This window comes from Peromyscus leucopus, chromosome 23 (genome assembly GCF_004664715.2).
Source record: "Peromyscus leucopus breed LL Stock chromosome 23, UCI_PerLeu_2.1, whole genome shotgun sequence".
Classification (NCBI taxonomy): domain Eukaryota; kingdom Metazoa; phylum Chordata; class Mammalia; order Rodentia; family Cricetidae; genus Peromyscus; species Peromyscus leucopus.
The window spans coordinates 4,006,226-4,023,289 of record NC_051082.1 but is presented as its reverse complement, the minus strand read 5'-3'; the positions used below and the strand labels follow the sequence as shown (position 1 = coordinate 4,023,289).

The window sequence follows — 17,064 nt, the reverse complement described above, 5'->3', positions numbered from 1 at the left end:
CACCCAAGCGGCTGTGGAGGAAGACACGCCTCCGCGTGGAGCCGGTGGGCTCTGTGTGCCAGGCTGTGGAGGGCTGGCTGGGTGTCCATTCAGAAGCTGTCCCTGGCCACCTCAGCTCCTAGACGCTCGAGGCATCTCCAGCTCTCCAGGGCTTACCACTGTAACATGCCTGTCATGTCCTTTCCCTGGCGCTTCAGTGTGTGACTGAGGGACCTCCTTGTCTGAATGTCACCTGTTCCCATTCCTTGGCTGTTTTCCTGTCAGGGTTGCCCGTCCCGGGGTTCCTTGGCCATTCTAGACAGCCACTCCTCTTTGGAGGTAGGATTCTTCTGATCATGATATGGGTGTGTGTGGTCCTTCCATAGTCACATCTCATCACTGGGAATTTCCCATCCCTAGAAGCAACTTAAGCGATGAAGAGCCTACTTCAGTTTATGGTTTGAGGGGATATAGTCCTTGTCGGCAGGGAAGGCATGGCGTCCAGGGCTCCGTTGGAGACAGCAGAGGCTTGAGGCAGAACCTGGGCCCATGGAACATCTCAATTCTTGACACGTGACCTGGGAAAGGATCCAAATTCAAAACTGGAAGCCTGGTTGCTACTGGACCATGCTGCTTCTGCATGTACAATCTTGTACAGAGTTGCAAAAGCATCACGCGTCAGGCCACGGGAGGGCAGCCACATGGGCGGCAGCCGCTGGCATCTCTAAAGCCTCAGTTTCCTCATCTTTAAAATGGGTGGTGGGTACCATACTCACCGCAGAGCAGCATGGGGATGGAGTGGTACAGCTAACGGGCTGTAGAAAGTGTGCAACAGATTCTGGTGCCATGAAAGGATGGGGCACATTTGCTCAGTACCCACGGTGTGCCTGGCCAGAACAGGGCTGAGAGTCAGTGGACTTATGTCAAGTGGGGGCCCCTGGGGTGAGCAGTAATGGGATATGGTCAGCAATAGGAAAGGCCCAGGGATTGGAGACAGTGACATGGAAGAGATAAGGAGGTGGGAAACCTGGGGGTCCTCACGGTGGTAAGAGCAACCCTCCATCAGCAAGAGCAAAGGGTTCCACACTGCAGAGTGATCGGAATGTTCCATGGAGCCCTCCAGCACCTCTGCCCGAAACTGAGGACGGGTGCAATCGTGCTGGGGGCCTCAGGACTGGGAGGGCTGCAAAGTGCTGTGTGCAGCGTCACTCCGAGCTTTTCTTAAGCTGGGCAGGCCCTGGGCCAACAGACACCATCTTTTTTGTTGTTTTGTTTTGTTTTTTTGTTTTTGTTTTCTGAGACAGGGTTTCTCTGTGTAGCTTTAAGCCTTTCCTGGAACTCACTTGGTAGCCCAGGCTGGCCTCAAACTCACAGAGATCCTCCTGCCCTCTGCCTCCCGAGTGCTGGGATTAAAGGCATGCGCCACCACCGCCCGGCTACGGACACCATTTGTTAGTCATTGTAGTTTCATTTACAAGGGCTTTTTTGATTGAACAGGCTGCAGTCCATCATTGACAGACGTCAGGGCAGGGACTCCAGTGGGTTTCTTAAAAGAAGAAACCACGGAGGACACTGCTCATTTGCTTGCTCACAGTCTCGTTCTCAGCTGGCTGGCTTTCTTATACGGCCCAGGACCGCCTGCCAAGGGAATGGTGCTACCCACGGTGGGCTGGACCTTCCTGTATCAATTAACCATTAAGACGACTCCCCCATCCCCCGAGATGTGTCCTCGATCTGTCTGACCTGGGCACTCTCCCTCGTGAGACTCCCTTCTCAGGTGGCTATGTGGCGAGGTTGTGTCAAGGTCACAGTCCAAGCCTAAGTAGGACTTCACACCAGCCCTCACATCAGCTCCCCCTCACCCCCAGGCTGAACCTCAGATCGGCAGCAGGCACTAACAAGATTGAGCAGCAGGACATGAGAGTTCCGTGGCCGGTGGTTGCGAGGCCAGCATGATGCTGGAACATGGTATCAATCTGTTATTACTACATTGCCATCGTCCAGATCAACCTCAAGAGCCTCGAAGAAGGCGCGTGTTCGATCACCGGATTGTCCACTTGGCCATGCATTCACGAGATGATGCTGCGGTTCCTACACCAGCGCTGTGTGTGAGGCGCCCTGCATGGGGTGTCTTTTCACTGTGAGCCTGTAACTGTTTTAAACAGGCATATGTAAAGGGGGAAGGCAAATGTGGTGCTAGGACTTGCTGGGTCCCAGAACCCAGGGCTGTGGTGTAGAGAGGTCACTACTCTGAGAGGACGCTCCTGTGCATCCTCGACACATTCTGCTTGATCTCGTTAGGAAGGCAGAAGAGAACAGAGCAGAAGGAGCAAAGGTAGGTGTCCCAGTTTGCTCTCTCTGACCTGAGGAGGCAAAGCAGAACCAGACCCCACTGTCCTCGGGGAACCAGCCACCCCCACATTTCTATCAGGCATCCATAGTCTTCTTCTACTGGACCACGGGCCCTGCCCATGTGAGCCGGCTACTGTGGGAGCTGGCGTGGAGTCCTGGTGCTTATCTCCTAAGGCGGAGAAAACAATAGAAAATGGTTTCTTTGCAGCTGTGCGGGGGTGGCGGGCAGAAGCCTGGATCCAAGGGGTCGGGTAGGATCACCCAGGGAGGTTCCTCCAGTTCCTCTGCTGGCTCCAGGTGGCCATCTTGGCTTCATCGTCATGTGACCTCATTTTCTAATGTCAAATTTTCTCTGTCATTTCCTCTCTCTCTCTCTCTGTCTTCCTCTCTCTCTCTGTCTCTGTCTCCCCCCCCCCCCTCTGTCTCTCTCCTCCTCTCTCTGTCTTCCTCTCCCTTTCACTCTCTCTGTCTTTCTCTCTGTCTCTGTCTCTCTTTCTGACAACCTCTCTCTCTCTAGCTCTGGCTGGTTTGGAATTCACAATGCTCCTGCCTCCTTTCTCAGTGTGAGAATCACAGGCCTATGCCACCATACTTCCCCCTCCCCCATCACTTTATTCAGGACCAGTTCTAAGCAGGACAGTCTTTACTACAGTTACTTTTACAAACACCTTTCTCCCCCAAGTAGGTCCACATTCACAGACTCCAGTGGCCGCACCTCTCCAGGAGAGTGGGAATCATTCCAGCCCCTGCTGGGGTAGAGGCCACCAAGGGAAGCTCCCTCTGTAAGGATGCTTGCACCTGGTTTTCAAGGATGGCTTTGAACTTAGAGAGGGAAATGTCCTTTTGCATCCTGGGTCCTTCCGCCTACACTGGTCCAGAGCTGGCCTCCTGGGGCCTCAACTGGGCTTTTCTGGGTTTCCTCCATTAAGCCACTGGGACTGGGATGAGTTAAGGGCACCTGGGTCAGATGCATGCAGGGCATCTGAGGCCCCGGAGACGTCCACAGACTGTTGTTCTATCCTGGCTGTAGCAGCCCTTTAGAGCGTTCAGGTCCTGGTAAGTTCCATCCAGCAGGGGTAGGTGTGGCCGTCTTTCCATCTCCCAGACCGTACCACTAAGGCCCAGGGAGGGAACTGATTTCAGAGACCTCTGCTGCCACCTCCCCCTTCTGTCTGTGTCTCTTCCTAGGGGTCCACAGGACTGTCCCAGGGAAAGGACGAGACAGGCCTTGTGGACCAGGCTTCTCTAGGCTCCTGTGTCAAATGTGTAGGAGCTCGGAGTCTCAGGCAGCCTGGAGCAGGCAGGATAATTCTCCTGTCTCTGGGCTCTGGAGGGGAGCTGAGGACAGGAGAGGCAGGCCGACATGCTGGCTTCATTTGTGACCCTGTGTGTTCCTGACCTCGGCCAGATGGTTCTGGAAATCGGGGAGGGTGAGCTCCTTGGCTAGGAGGTGCAGGGCTTAGGAAAGTGGGACAAGAGGAAGTGTCTGAGTCACTGTTCCATCGCTGCCGTGAGACTCCATGACCACGGCAACTCTTATAAAAATAGACATTTAATTGGACACTTGCTTACAGTTTCAGAGGTTTAGTCCATTAATATCACGGCAGTGAGCATGGCAGTTTGCGGGCAGACGATGGAGCCGTAGCTGAGAGCCCCATCCTGGTGCATAGGCAGAGAGACTCTGGGCTTGGCATGGGTTTTTGGAACCCCAAAGCCCCCTCCCCTCCCCCATGGCACACCTCCTCCATCAAGACCACACCTCCCAATCCTTTTAATCTTTTCAAGAAGTGCCACTCCCTGATTACTAAGTGTTCAAACAGACGAGCCTATGGGGGCCATTCTTATTCAAACCACTAGAGGGAGGGTGTCTTGTTAGAGGGGAGGGCACCCTGGGGCATCAGGAAGGGTGTGGGCAGACTCAAAATAATGTGTCCTGTGTTCTAGAAGCCAGGGTGGAGATTTGGTGATGGGCACAGAGGCTGGATATGAAGTGGTCCCTGGCTGAGCATGATGTTAGCTTGCATTCCCTCACCTTCACAGTGGGGTGACGACGGTGGCAGTGCCCCGGGTCATGGTGGAGGCCTTCCAGCATGAAGTTGTAGGTGCTTAGCCCAATGTCTGGGTGACTGTGTCCACTCGGCTGTTGTTCATCTCAAGGAACTGAATCGGTACGGTGTAGGGTTGGATGATGCATGAGGGCCGGCTGAGCCGAGTGAGGACAGCTGCAGACCCACAGAGTTAAGGGAGTCACTGCCGGAATCTACAGACAGGACCTCCAGCTTCCTTGTGGCCGTATGAAAAGGGGGAGATGGGACCATTACAGATCACGGGTTATCTAGACAGAGGAAGTAACAGTTCTTCAAGGGAAGCCATGTTGTTCTCCTCGAGGGTATTTCTCAGTGGGCGCCTGAGGAGAGCAGTATCACTGGACAGGAATTATTCAGCTCTGTGGGATCATTTTTGCAAGATTGTTGCTTGCAGGGACCTTAAGGGGACAAGGAAGGAGGAGAGGAAGCTTAGAGAAGGCGAAAAGGTCAGGGGGAGGAGCTGAGCTCTCAAGACTCAAGGCTAAAGCTTGGAGGCTAGGAGCAGGTGGGACTGGGGGCCGCCCACTCTTCCCAGGAGTAGAGGTGAGTGGAGCGCTTTCCTTCGAATCCTGGGAGTCAGGCTCTGCTCACACTTCCCAGCTGTGTGGCTACAGGCAAGAGGCTTCTCCTCTCTGAATCTGCTTCCTCATTCACAGAGTGAAATTTTCCCTGGGGGGGGGGGCATCTGAACATAGCACAGGTGTTTGCACGCCGCCAATGCTCTGGTCTGTGTTAGCTGCTTATGTAGACATGGGATGCATATAGGGATCACACCTCTTTATTCCACGAGCTTCCCGGTAGTGGGCGGCGTAAGGAATGTGAGTGATAGGGATGCTGTAGCTCTTGGCAGCTGGCAGAGGCCGAACACCCATTGTCTTTTCACACAGTGTTCCCGGATGTGGGAGGGAGGTGCTCTATGGCAGAGCTTAGGAACCAGGGGTGGCCAGCCCTGTGCCCATGTCCTGGCCCTGAACCCGGGCAGGAAAGACAGATGGACTGGAACATGCCATTCCTCAGGCCTCTCTGGCTGGCTTTTTCCCGTCTGCCTTGACAAAGGCCACCAGAAGGGGCACCAAGGGCAATAACACAGTGTGCCAGGCCAGTTCTCAGCATAGCCAGCCTTCCTGATTGATTGGTTTTCTATCGCTGGATTTGACCAGCCGTAGATGAAAGGTATTTTGGAAAGCCGGATGTGGTAGCATACACCCATAATCCCAGGACTCAGAGCAGGAGGATTACCAGTTTGAAGACAGCCTAGCCTACATAACAAGATTCTCTCTCTCTCAAAAACAAAATATCATAAACAAAACCAAGAAGGGCATGGGGGGAGAGAAGCAAAATAGAAAAAGAAAAAGAAAGAAAGGAAACCATTTAGGTTGGAATTGGGTGTGTTCTGAGCATGTGTGGCCTTTTCTTCCCATTTCTTGTCAGAGAATGCCGTGGTCCAAAGGCTCCACACAGCATGTCCGTGACGTTAGATATTTCCCCAGGAAAAAGCATTTGGCAGAATGCATGTGGTTTTATATACAAATATGCTAATATAGAAATGGAAGTGAGGATTTGGGTATCCAAGAGGCCTGGGGGAGCTGGCTCTAGTTCGCATTGGAGTTAGTCTTTGGGACCTCCAACAGTGTAGGACCGACACCTATTTCCTTCACATCCACTTTGCAGACAAAGGCATCTGAGGTGCTGAGATCCTGGACTCCCTCCAGGTCCCCAGGAAGTCCATGCAGCTCAGGTTATGGGGTCTAGAAGTATTGGCGGGGACAGACAGAGGCTGAGGGTCTTCCTCCACCTCCCCCACTTAGGAGGGTCAGGGGCAAGGAGGTGACGGCTACACCAGTGGATGACCTGCTTCTAATAGGATGAACCACGACAGACCTGGCAGAGGGACATATATGCCTCCGGAGCCATCCCTGATGGCCCTGGCTCAGAGATAAAATGACACAGCCTCTGACCCCAGCTGCTCCCAGCCCAGTCCAAGCCCCAGACATGACATCATCTGGGTCATCTTCCTATGGCCAGCAGCGTCTCTGAGTCCCTTGTGCCGTGATGGAGGCTGCTGGGTGGAGCTCTCTCCACCTCCTCTCAGCCTTCGCATCCTCATTTGTGCTCACTCTTTGCTCCCACTCAGAGGCCCCTGGTCCCAGAAAGCCTACAGCTCCCAGGCTGAACGCCAGCCCCTCTTCCTTCTTGGGACATTTAGGGACTGCGGTGGCCCAGTGCTACTTCTCCGTCATACCGGTGAGTCCGCCGTGGGAAGAGACTCGAAGGAAGTTGTTTCCCATCCCCGGTGCCTGGGAGGCCCAGCACAGGGAGAGTGGACACAAACACACACATGGCAGCAGTGGTCGATGTGGCGTGGTAGTTAAGCCCTGGGTTCTGCAGGCTTCGGACAGCTTTCTCGCCCATCTGCTCCCCAGGTCCCATGGTAGCTTCTCCAGGGTTAAAGCGGGAGCTGGCTCACTCGGTGAAGAGCTTGCTTGCCTTTGCATCACAGGGACTTACGTCCAATCCCAGCACTCTAAGAAAACAAAACAAACAATGGTGTAGCAGCACCAATCTGAAATATCTCTATGGAGGAGGCAGGGGCAGACGGATGCAAGGGTCTTGCTGGCTGGCCAAATCAGTAGAATGTGTGAGCTCCAGATTCAGTGAGAGACCCTGACTCTCACCCCCCCCCAAAGATGGAGAGTGATTAAGGATGACACTTGATATTTACCTGTGTAAATTTGGGTAATTAGCTATGGGGCTAATGCAGGAGCAGCTGGCGGCCTGCCCTGGCAATGCTCAGAGGCTGCGTGGGTCACTATCCCCACCCAAGGTCACCAGGCCAGGAAGGTCTGTATCTAATTCATGGTGACCACCAGGCCCAGAGAAGGCTTCCTCCACAAGCATGCTTACATACATGCATGCACACATATAACACACACACACACACACACACACACACACACACACACACACACAGAGTGGAACCACTGAGTGCTCAGTCTCTCAACACATAAGAGTTGAAAGTGGTACCTCATCTTGTCATTGACACTAAGCCTTCCCCAACAATAGCCTCTCTCTTTCCCTCCCTCCCTCCCTCCCTCCCTCCCTCCCTCCTCCCTTCCTCCAGCTCCCCCTCCCCCCAGCACTAGGGATGATGAGCCCACAGGTGCTGGGTGAGGGAGTGTTCTCCCACAGTACTGCATCCCTGCCCCGTGTTCATTCTAACCTCCTCATCCCTTGGACAGGCTCCAGTCTACAAAGCGTGGTGGCTCCCAAGCTCACGTCTGGCTCACATCTGGCTCCCTTGGGCTCAGAGCCCCAGCAAAATTTTCCAAGTGACTTTTATTTAACAAAAGCATTTTTTTTTTTTTCTGTAATGAGAGGTGAACTCAAGCCCCAGAGGAGCGGCCCTGAACCTGAACACAAGGGAGCTGGCTGGTTGGTAAAGGGGGCCTTTGATTGGCAGACTTACCGGGGTTAGAGTTTATTTGTCAAGACCAGAGCTCTGACAGTGCTGGTCAGAGCCTTCAGTTCAAATCCCGTGCACCACTGGGCAGTGATGGTTCGCCTCTAAGTACTGAGGGCTTTCTGTGGTACCCTTGCCAAGCTAATTGCCCTGCATCCTGATGTCCACTGCTTTCGCACAAGCTAACACGTTCTGTGATCTGAGTGCCCCTGTTTTGTTGATGGGGAGCCTTGAAGCTCAGACAGAAGTCAGAAGTGCACAGCTAGGAGGCAACAAAAGTCAGATTTGAACTCTGCATACAACCACGGCCTCTGGCACCTCCGAGTTCGCAAACTCTCAGGACGCTGCACAGAAACCCAGCTGGGTTGCTATGGGGCTAATGCAGGACCAGCTGGCGGCCTGGCAATGCTCAGAGGCTTCGTGGGTCACTATCCCCACCCAAGGTCACCAGGCCAGGAAGGTCTGTATCCAATTCATGGTGACCACCAGGCCCAGAGAAGGCTTTCTGAACCTCTGTTTTCGTGCTTCTTGGAGGCAGTCTTACTATGTAGCCCAGGCTAGCCTCAAACCCATGATCCTCCTGCTCCAGCCTCCCCAAGTGTCTGCATTATAAACATGGGCCATTTCGTTTTCCACATTTCTAATTTTAAAAATCATTTGCTTATTTATTTGGCACGTGTGTGTGTGTGTGTGTGTGTGTGTGTGTGTGTGTGTGTGTGTCACGGATGTATCCATGTTCATGTATGGAGGTCAAAGGGCAATTGTGGGGACTCACTTCTCTTCCACCGTGTGGGTCCTCAGGACTGAACTCGGGGTGTCAGACTTGGCCAGAAGGTGTCTTTACCTGCTGAGCCATCTCATTGGGTTAGTTCCCATACTTTGTAAAGCAACAGTAGCAATGCATGCTGGGAAGACTAGATCATAGGAAGGGGTGTATCCTTGGTGTCCGGAAGGTTCTGGAGCAGTTCTTCCATCTTCTGTCCCCGACTCATTGCCTTGTGGGTTGATGTTTTCTGGGCTCTTCTCTGTTGCTGAGTGTCCAGGGAGCCACCCCACGGTCTGTGTGGCCCTTGCATTGCACACACTGTGTTGAGCCCCTTAGGCTGGTGCTGACAGTGTGACGGTCGTTCTGGGTAGAGCCAGTAGGTTCTGGGTTCAAGGCTCCGCCCTTCCCAGCAGGGAAACCTTGGCTGAGTGACTCTCACCTCTGTGAGTTACATGTCCTCCTTATTGGGCTCTGGGTCTACCCACTGCCTCTTCTTCCCTCCCTGCAGGTGTTTCCAGCTGTGTGTAGTGACCAGCTGGCTGGGGACTCACACTGGAGTTCTATTCTGCAACAGTGAACTGTGAAGGTCTCCAAAGGTAGGGACTCGGGCCTCCAAAGGGGACTAGTGGCCATCAGCAGGGTGGGATCGGGGGAGGATGCGAGGATGGCTGTCCCCAGGGTTTGGGATGTGTGAGTGGAACCATGGTCACAGCATCAGGCTCCCTTCTTCACACACGGCATGTAGAGCTGGTGTGATAGTCCATACCCTAGGGTATGAATTGAATGACTAATTGCCTCAGACACAGACTATGGAGGAAGGAAGGGTCCTTAAGAGGCCGGTGAGACTTGGTTTAGGACCCTCGTCTTTTCTGGTGGTGGGGGTCCTCATGAGATTTATATCAGTTACTTTTATATCGCTGTGATAAAACACCACGACCAAGGCGACTTATAAAAGAAAGCATTTAATTGGGCTCACTGTTTCAGAGGGTCTATAATGGCAGAGCAAAGGCATGGCTGAGTGTTCACATCTCACGAGCAGGAGACAGAGAAAGCAACCTGACCCCAGTGACACACCTCCTCCCAATCCTTCCCAAACAGTTCCACCACATGGGGACAGAGTATAAGCCTATGGGGGGCCATTCTTATTCAGAAAACCACAGGGTCCCTAACCCACTCCACCTCTGCAGCTCCAGCTTGTTTGGGGCTGGGTCTCCATCGGGCCTCACATTCATTCTCACTTGGACATGTGGGGTCCAGCTGTTATCGCCTCTGTCTATATGCTAACCCTCACAATAGTGCTGGGCTCGCAGGGTGGCTGGAGATGTTTGTAAAAGAGATAAAGTAGGCCGGGCGGTGGTGGCCCACCCCTTTGATCCCAGCACTCAGGGGGGCAGAGACAGGCGGATCTCTGTGAGTTCAAGGCCAGCCTGGTCTACAGAGTGAGTTCCAGGTCAACCAGGGCTACATAGTAAGATCCTGTCTCAGAAGAAGAAGGTGGGGGAGAAGTAGGAGGAGGAAGAGGAGGAGGAGGAGGAGGAGGAGGGGGAGGAAGGGGCGTGGCAGGGGAGGAAGAGGAAGAGGAATAGTGGGAGGAGTGGGATGAGGAGTAGAAGGAGGAGGGAAAGGAGGGAGAGGAAGGGGAAGGAGGAGGAAGGGGGGAGGAGGAAGGGGAAGGAGGAGGAGGGGGAGGAGGGGGAAGAGAAGGAGGGAGGAGGAAGGGGAAGGAGGAGGAGGGGGAGGGGGAATGAGGAGGAGGAGGAGGAGGAGGAGGAGGAGGAGAAGTGAAGCTGGGGAGATGGTGGTCAGGCCTAAATGAACTAACGAACTTCACGTTCAGTGAGAGACGTCTCCTCTGACATTGCCCCCTGCCCTCCACATGCACCTACCCACACAAGAACACAGGTACATGCACATGTGACAGGCAAACAAATACAAGGACGTGAAAAGACAAAGAGGAGAATGGCTTAGGAGGAAGCGGCGGGTCTCGGGTCTCACTGTTGCCAGGCAACGCCTCAGCGCCTGTCCGTCAAGGTCTTTAGCCTGCGACCCTGTCTTCCCTTCCAGAGATGGAGTACTACTACAACGATTCCAGCAGTTACGATGATGAGTACTCTGACGGCTTCGACACCATTATGGATTTGGAGGAGGTGAACCCGCTGGAGGCCAAGGTGGTGGCCCGCGTCTTCCTGGTGGTGATCTACAGCGTGGTGTGCTTCCTTGGGATCCTAGGCAACGGCCTGGTGATTGTCATTGCCACGCTCAAGATGAAGAAGACAGTGAACACGGTGTGGTTCGTCAACCTGGCAGTGGCTGACTTCCTGTTCAACATCTTCCTGCCGATCCACATCACCTACACCGCCATGGACTACCACTGGGTGTTCGGGAAGGCCATGTGCAAGATCAGCAGCTTTTTGCTCAGCCACAACATGTACACCAGCGTGTTCCTGCTCACGGTCATCAGCTTTGACCGCTGCATCTCTGTGCTGCTTCCGGTCTGGTCGCAGAACCACCGCAGTGTCCGGCTGGCCTACATGACCTGTGTGGTCGTCTGGGTCCTGGCTTTCTTCTTGAGTTCCCCGTCTCTTATCTTCCGGGACACAAGCCACGTGCATGGGAAAACAACCTGCTTCAACAACTTCAGCTTGTCTGCCCCCGAGTCGTTCCCACACTCCGCTCACTCCCGAATGGATCCTGCAGGGTTCAGTAGACTCATGGTGGTCACCATCACCCGCTTCCTTTGTGGCTTCCTGGTCCCCGTCTGCATCATCACGGCCTGTTATCTCACCATTGTCTTCAAGCTCCAGCGCAACCGCCTCGCCAAGACCAAGAAGCCCTTCAAGATCATCATCACCATCATCGTCACCTTCTTCCTGTGCTGGTGCCCCTACCACACCCTCTACCTGCTGGAGCTCCACCACACGGCTGTGCCGGCCTCTGTCTTCAGCCTGGGACTGCCCCTGGCCACTGCCATCGCCATCGCCAACAGCTGCATGAATCCCATTCTCTATGTCTTCATGGGGCATGACTTCAAGAAGTTCAAAGTGACTCTCTTCTCCCGCTTGGTCAATGCCCTGAGTGAGGACACGGGACCCACCTCTTACCCTAGTCACAGGAGCTTCACCAAGATGTCATCACTGAACGAGAAGCCCTCCGTGAATGAGAAGGAGACCAGCGCACTCTGAGCCTTACTTGGGAATGCCCCCATGGGTGCGGCAGCCCGGGGACAACCAGGGACTTGTCTCCTGAAGTGGGAGACGTGGTGGGAGCCTTTCTGGTATGCTCCGATGCCCAGTACATTTTGTACAAGGTGACTCATGTTTTGAGTGGGATTCCAGAGTGTGGACACTCTTCCAGCAAAGTAGAAGGCAGATCAAGCCGAACCTCTGGAGCGGGAGGAGTAGGGGACCAGCTTTGACTGACTCAGAAGAGGGCAGAGTTCTCCAAAGCCAAGGCCTGAACTGGGATCAACATTTAGGCACCAGATTTCCCTATGTGTGCTGCGTAATCTCTGGTGTGGGCGAGGAAGTCAGAGCAAACCCATTGCAGACCTGCTACAGCCACACCACAGACAGCCAAGCCAGCAAGCCAACCCTCTACCCCCACCCCGGCATCCTCCAAGACCTTGACTTGGGATTTGAGATGAGCTTGGAAGACCAGGACCTCAGGGGCTGCGTGGAACCCTGCAAGGGCAAGGCGGGAGGGCTGTGGGTGGTGGTAAAGAAATGGAGGGGAGCAGAAACCCCAAAGGATATGGGCACAGAACATCTCCGCAGCGTGCCACAGGGAGACGGTGCTCTAGGTTGTGGATGCCTGGGGTTCAGGTGGTGGCCGCCCTTTGCTTCAGCGCCTATATGTACCTGGCATTGTAACCTGAGGCTGGGGTGGGAACTTCTTCACAGAAGTTGTTCACTCCATCCCAGGGTCTCTTCTCTCCTTCCCTAGTCCTGCCAACTCTGGCTGGAAGGTCTTAGAATACACCTTCCTGGGTGGAGGGGGGAGAGTGGAGGGGGGAGGGGTCATCTTCCCCACCCATCCCCTTTCAGCTTTCCTGGTCTAGAACGGAATTTTGAGACCCCAGCCTTGGAGCATCTCCCGAAGGCTGTCTCTGGGGGCTGGGCTGTGAAGCTGACTAGCTAATCTGATTCTCCCTTGAACCACACTTCTTCCCAGGTGAGGCATCTCTGCTCTGTGGGCAGCCTATGGGCAGGCTTTCCTCCCCAAATCAGACACTTTCTCCTGGCAGGGAAGCCAAGGCTTGGGGAAGGAAAATGACTCACCCAACACCACACACTCCTAGTCGGGGACAAAGACCTGAGCCCGGCTCTGCCTGGCTAACTTCATTTCTTCTCTGAGGATTTGATAGCCTGCTTGGTTTGACATTTCCCCACGCATGTGGAGTGTTTCACATCTATCTTCTCATTTGTTCTTCACAGAAACCCCCCAAGTTAGGTCCTTATACATATGAGGAATCAGAGGCTCAGAGAGGTTGAGTAACCGGCCCAAGGGGACCCAGTTAGATGCTGGCAGACTGGATTTGAACCTCAGTTTCCTTGGCTCAGAAGAGGATGTAGTTAGGAAGGACTAGTGGGTTTGGGGTTTTAGCCATAAATACTGGTTCTTCAGTGGATCTGTGTGAACATCTTGATAGTCTTTCTGAAGCTTTGCATGTTGGTTTCCGAGTAACCCAACAGGCACAGAAAATGCACTTGATGTCCAGTCCCTACCTCCCCCTGGCTCCCGTCACACACACCCTGAAGTCTGCTGGGCAAGCGCAGGGAGGAGCCTGGCAGGGGAAGGGTCCTTCTGGGTCCAAGGCCTCTGGCCCAGGGTCTGCTTCAGCTAGTTCTCTTCCAGGCCACTTCTCCGCCAGGGTGTAACACACAGATGCACGTCCTCTGGCCTGACCAGTTCCTGAACGTTAGGTTCCTTGGACTCACACTTCATCAGAGGACAGGCTGCTCCTCCCTGGTTGGGTCTTGAGATGAGGCAGCTCTGAACTGATCCAAGCTGGAGCCTCGGATTGCTTCAGAGGGCCTGAACTTACAGGGATTGTGAGCAGAGAGGAAGGTTCAAAAATAGACTCCCGTTCCCACTGTCCTCCCAGTTCCACAGATGTGCCCTGGTACGGGATCCATCATGTCACAGAGGCCCTTGTCTGTGACTGAGGCCTCATGGCCCCCTGGACAGTACACTTCCGGGACATCAGGGTTGGCCAGGTCAGGCAAGGGCCCAGGAAATCTTGTTGCCATTGGAAAAGCTGACACTTGTCAGAGTCCACCCTCTTCCTCCTGGCTGTCATGACAGGCAAACACTAAGTGAAACCTTCAGTCTTGTCCTGGAGGCTTCTCACAGCAGCCCCCGCCTCCCAGGACCTATGTGTAATCCTTGCAGCTGGCAAACTGTGGTGGCCCCCCTGCGTCCAGCCGAAGACGGACAGGGGCAGCACCTTCTCTGGGGCTGGGACCCAGCGAAGTGCCTCATTGATGCCTCGTGGGTGGGTGATGGGCTGAGGGAACATGGGAACAAGACAAGATGCAGTGGGACAAGAAGGGAAGACCACTGGGGTGTGAGGGAGGGGAGCAGAGCGTGCTGGGGAGGAGAGGGCCCCATGCTTCTGAGCATCCAGATGCCAATGAGCATTCCAATCTGTGCCTGGACCGGGGTTGGGGGTGGGGTGGAGGACACCTGGCAGAAAGTGAAGCCAGGGTCACACAGCTAGGTAGTAGTGATGTGGGGATGTGTATGGAGGCGGGTGGCGCTTGGAACCAACTCTGCTGCCTAAGACCCCCACCTTTATCAGCCCATGGAAGTAAGATAGGAGGGAAGGAAAGGGAGAGAGAGAGAGAGAGAGAGAGAGAGAGAGAGAGGAGAGAGGGAGGGAGAGGGGAGAGATGAGGAGGAGGAACAGGAGGAGGAGGAACGGGAAAGAAGGGGAAAGGAAAATGGAGTAATGCTACCTCAACCCCGGAACCCCCACTTCCGCTGAACCCCCTCCTTCACACTAGGCAGACTCTCTTGGAACACGCCTCTAGCTCATCCCCTGGGGTTCCCTGTTCAGAGAGGGACTTGAGAGGTCTGGGGTTCTGGGGTTCAGGCGGAGCTGTCTATTCTCGTGGAGAGAGCCGCTGTGAAGTGTGATGCTTGTCACAGAGGGGCTAGGGACGCGTCCTTGGGAAGAGACTTGTGTGGCCCTGGGGAGAGCGGGTCGGTGTTGAGACGGTGCCCGAGTGCTGTAGGCGGAACTGTGGGGACATCAGTGCTGAGGAGGGAGAGCAATGCAGGGGTCTGAGGGACAGACCACCGTACAGCGAGCAGGAGGTGGACAGAGGACCAGGCCTGGGTGCCACGGACTGGCCCACCGAGAGTACCACGACCGTAGGAGAATCAGGGCTTGGGTAGTCAGGAAGGCAAGGATTCGGTGACAGACAGACAACACACTCAAAAGTGGTTTGAATCTGCTGCAACTTTACTTCTGCAAATCAGTAGTTTATATACAGAAAAGAAAACTATCAAGTCATACAGGGAACAACAAGAGCTTGGCAATAATTCAATTACATCATCTTTAAAAAAAATCAAGCACACAGTTGCTAATCGGCACTAGACATATCCCTTCACTCACAAGAACTTTATGACCCAAAGATCAGTCTGTGTTTTATAAACTTAGTACAGTTTCTAGACTTGTGAAGGCTTCTTTGCGGTTGCGGCTGTGTCCTTCATCTTTATCTCAGCTGCTCGCTAGTTTATTATTCACTTTTACTTTTCTGGTTCTCATGACCCATTTAGCCAGTTTGGATGCTGCAGATCCTCCCTAATTATTTCTTCAGTTCTTTACCATATATCTCTTCTAATATAAAACCTTTTTACCTGCTGGAATATGGACACTTGTACTTTTACACCTGTAAGGGGGAGGGGTTCTGCTGTAGTCCTTAAGTTTTCCATGCTGAACTTCCTCAACAGAGGGGCCCACCATCTGCCTCCTATGAGATAATGTTTTTCTGCCATAAATCACTTTAGTTGGGATTCCTAAAGGATTCCTAGTGGGTGAGTGTTCATTCCCTAGAAGTGCCTGAACTATTATACTTTCTATTATCTAGCAGCTTGAGGCTTGAGGTCTTTAAGGAATAGTTCATTCTGCTATATCTAAATAAGGTCCATGTCCAGCTTCCCCTTTCCTCCACAGTTCACAACCCAAGCATTCATTAATTTTGGCTGTGTTTTATAGATTAATTAGAACATTATCAGAAAAGCAGTTATATAGAACCCATAGCCCAGAGAGCTCATGATCTGTGAAGCACGTCTCCTTCGAGAAGGAGGCATAACACGGGCACTCTGCCAGGGACCTCCAGGGAGCTTAGTTCGCCTCAGCAGGAGCCCCAGAGGTCTCTGGACTGGGGAAGCTGGAGAATGTGGAGGGCTTGGGAGGTATTTAAAAGCTCTGCGCTTTCTCGGGGGAATGGTTAGCGGGAAGCCAACCCTGGGCCCGTCGGTGCGGCACAGAGGTCCTGCTGCATTCATTTGTTGATGGAAATTAATTGTAAATATTATTCACATGTACCTCCCAGTGCACAATTATACTTCTCAGGGGAGTTCTTTGAGTACATCGGGAAGCTTTGTAAATAATACATACATTAGCCCCAGTGCACAGCGGCAAGCTAACGCCGCGGTGGCGGCGGTGGCGGCGGCTGTGGAAATTACTCCGAGCAGCACTTGGGCTGGAGGTTAGCCCTGGACAACCAGATCTGTCTCCCCCAGAGGGTGGGCACAACCCTAGGCATGCCACCCTGGTCACTGGCCAGGTGGGGACACAGCCGGTAGGGGAGGAAGACACACAGGTCTGGCGCATACCCGCCTGGGCTGAGAGGCTCCACAGTGGCTGCAGTCACAGTGTGATTACGTTGTTGGGTGTGTTCCAGTTTGGGGCAAACACTTCTGTCTCACGACCTCACTGAATCTTTACAGAAAGATCACGGACCTAGTGCCGTGTCCATAGATGGGTGAAGAAGTTGAGAGATTCAGACAGGGGAGGTCAATTGTGCAAGGCTTCACAGTTACTGAGAACTGGGAGCCAAGCCCTGTCTGTCTGTCTGTCTGGAAAGCTCTTGCTATCCCCAGAAGTTACTTGGTCAGTCTCTGCCCCCGCCCCCATTAACTTTTGAGGTGGGGCGGTGGGGAGTCTGAGGGAGTGCCTTGTCCTGGGAGGGGAGGCCATGACGTTTACAGGACTTGTCGGTTCCTCTTGGCCTCGGGTTTAGGAGTTCGGAACAGACACTACTTGAAGTCCATCCTTTCTCAGCCCCCTAGTCTCCAGATCATGAAACTGAACAGGATACAAATAGTTTGGGGACCCCACCCCCTCACCCCCACCTCAATGAGAATGGTGTGAACATGCTCCTGAGAATCACTTTTAAAATGCCAGCTTG

The 17,064-nt window shown here is 53.6% G+C and overlaps 1 protein-coding gene across 2 annotated transcripts in view; it reads left to right on the top strand.

Moving 5' to 3' along the window:
• The window catches only part of Cmklr1 (chemerin chemokine-like receptor 1), a 38,231-nt gene extending 24,962 nt beyond the window's left edge, over positions 1–13,269 (top strand). For both annotated transcript variants that reach the window (XM_028860840.2, XM_037198606.1), the window contains exons 2-3: positions 9,153–9,240; positions 10,709–13,269. In XM_028860840.2, the coding sequence (XP_028716673.1) occupies positions 10,711–11,826 (1,116 nt within the window). In that variant the 5' untranslated portion in view covers positions 9,153–9,240; positions 10,709–10,710 and the 3' untranslated portion in view covers positions 11,827–13,269. The remainder of the gene's footprint in view (positions 1–9,152; positions 9,241–10,708) is intronic.
• The last annotated feature ends 3,795 nt before the right edge of the window (positions 13,270–17,064 follow it).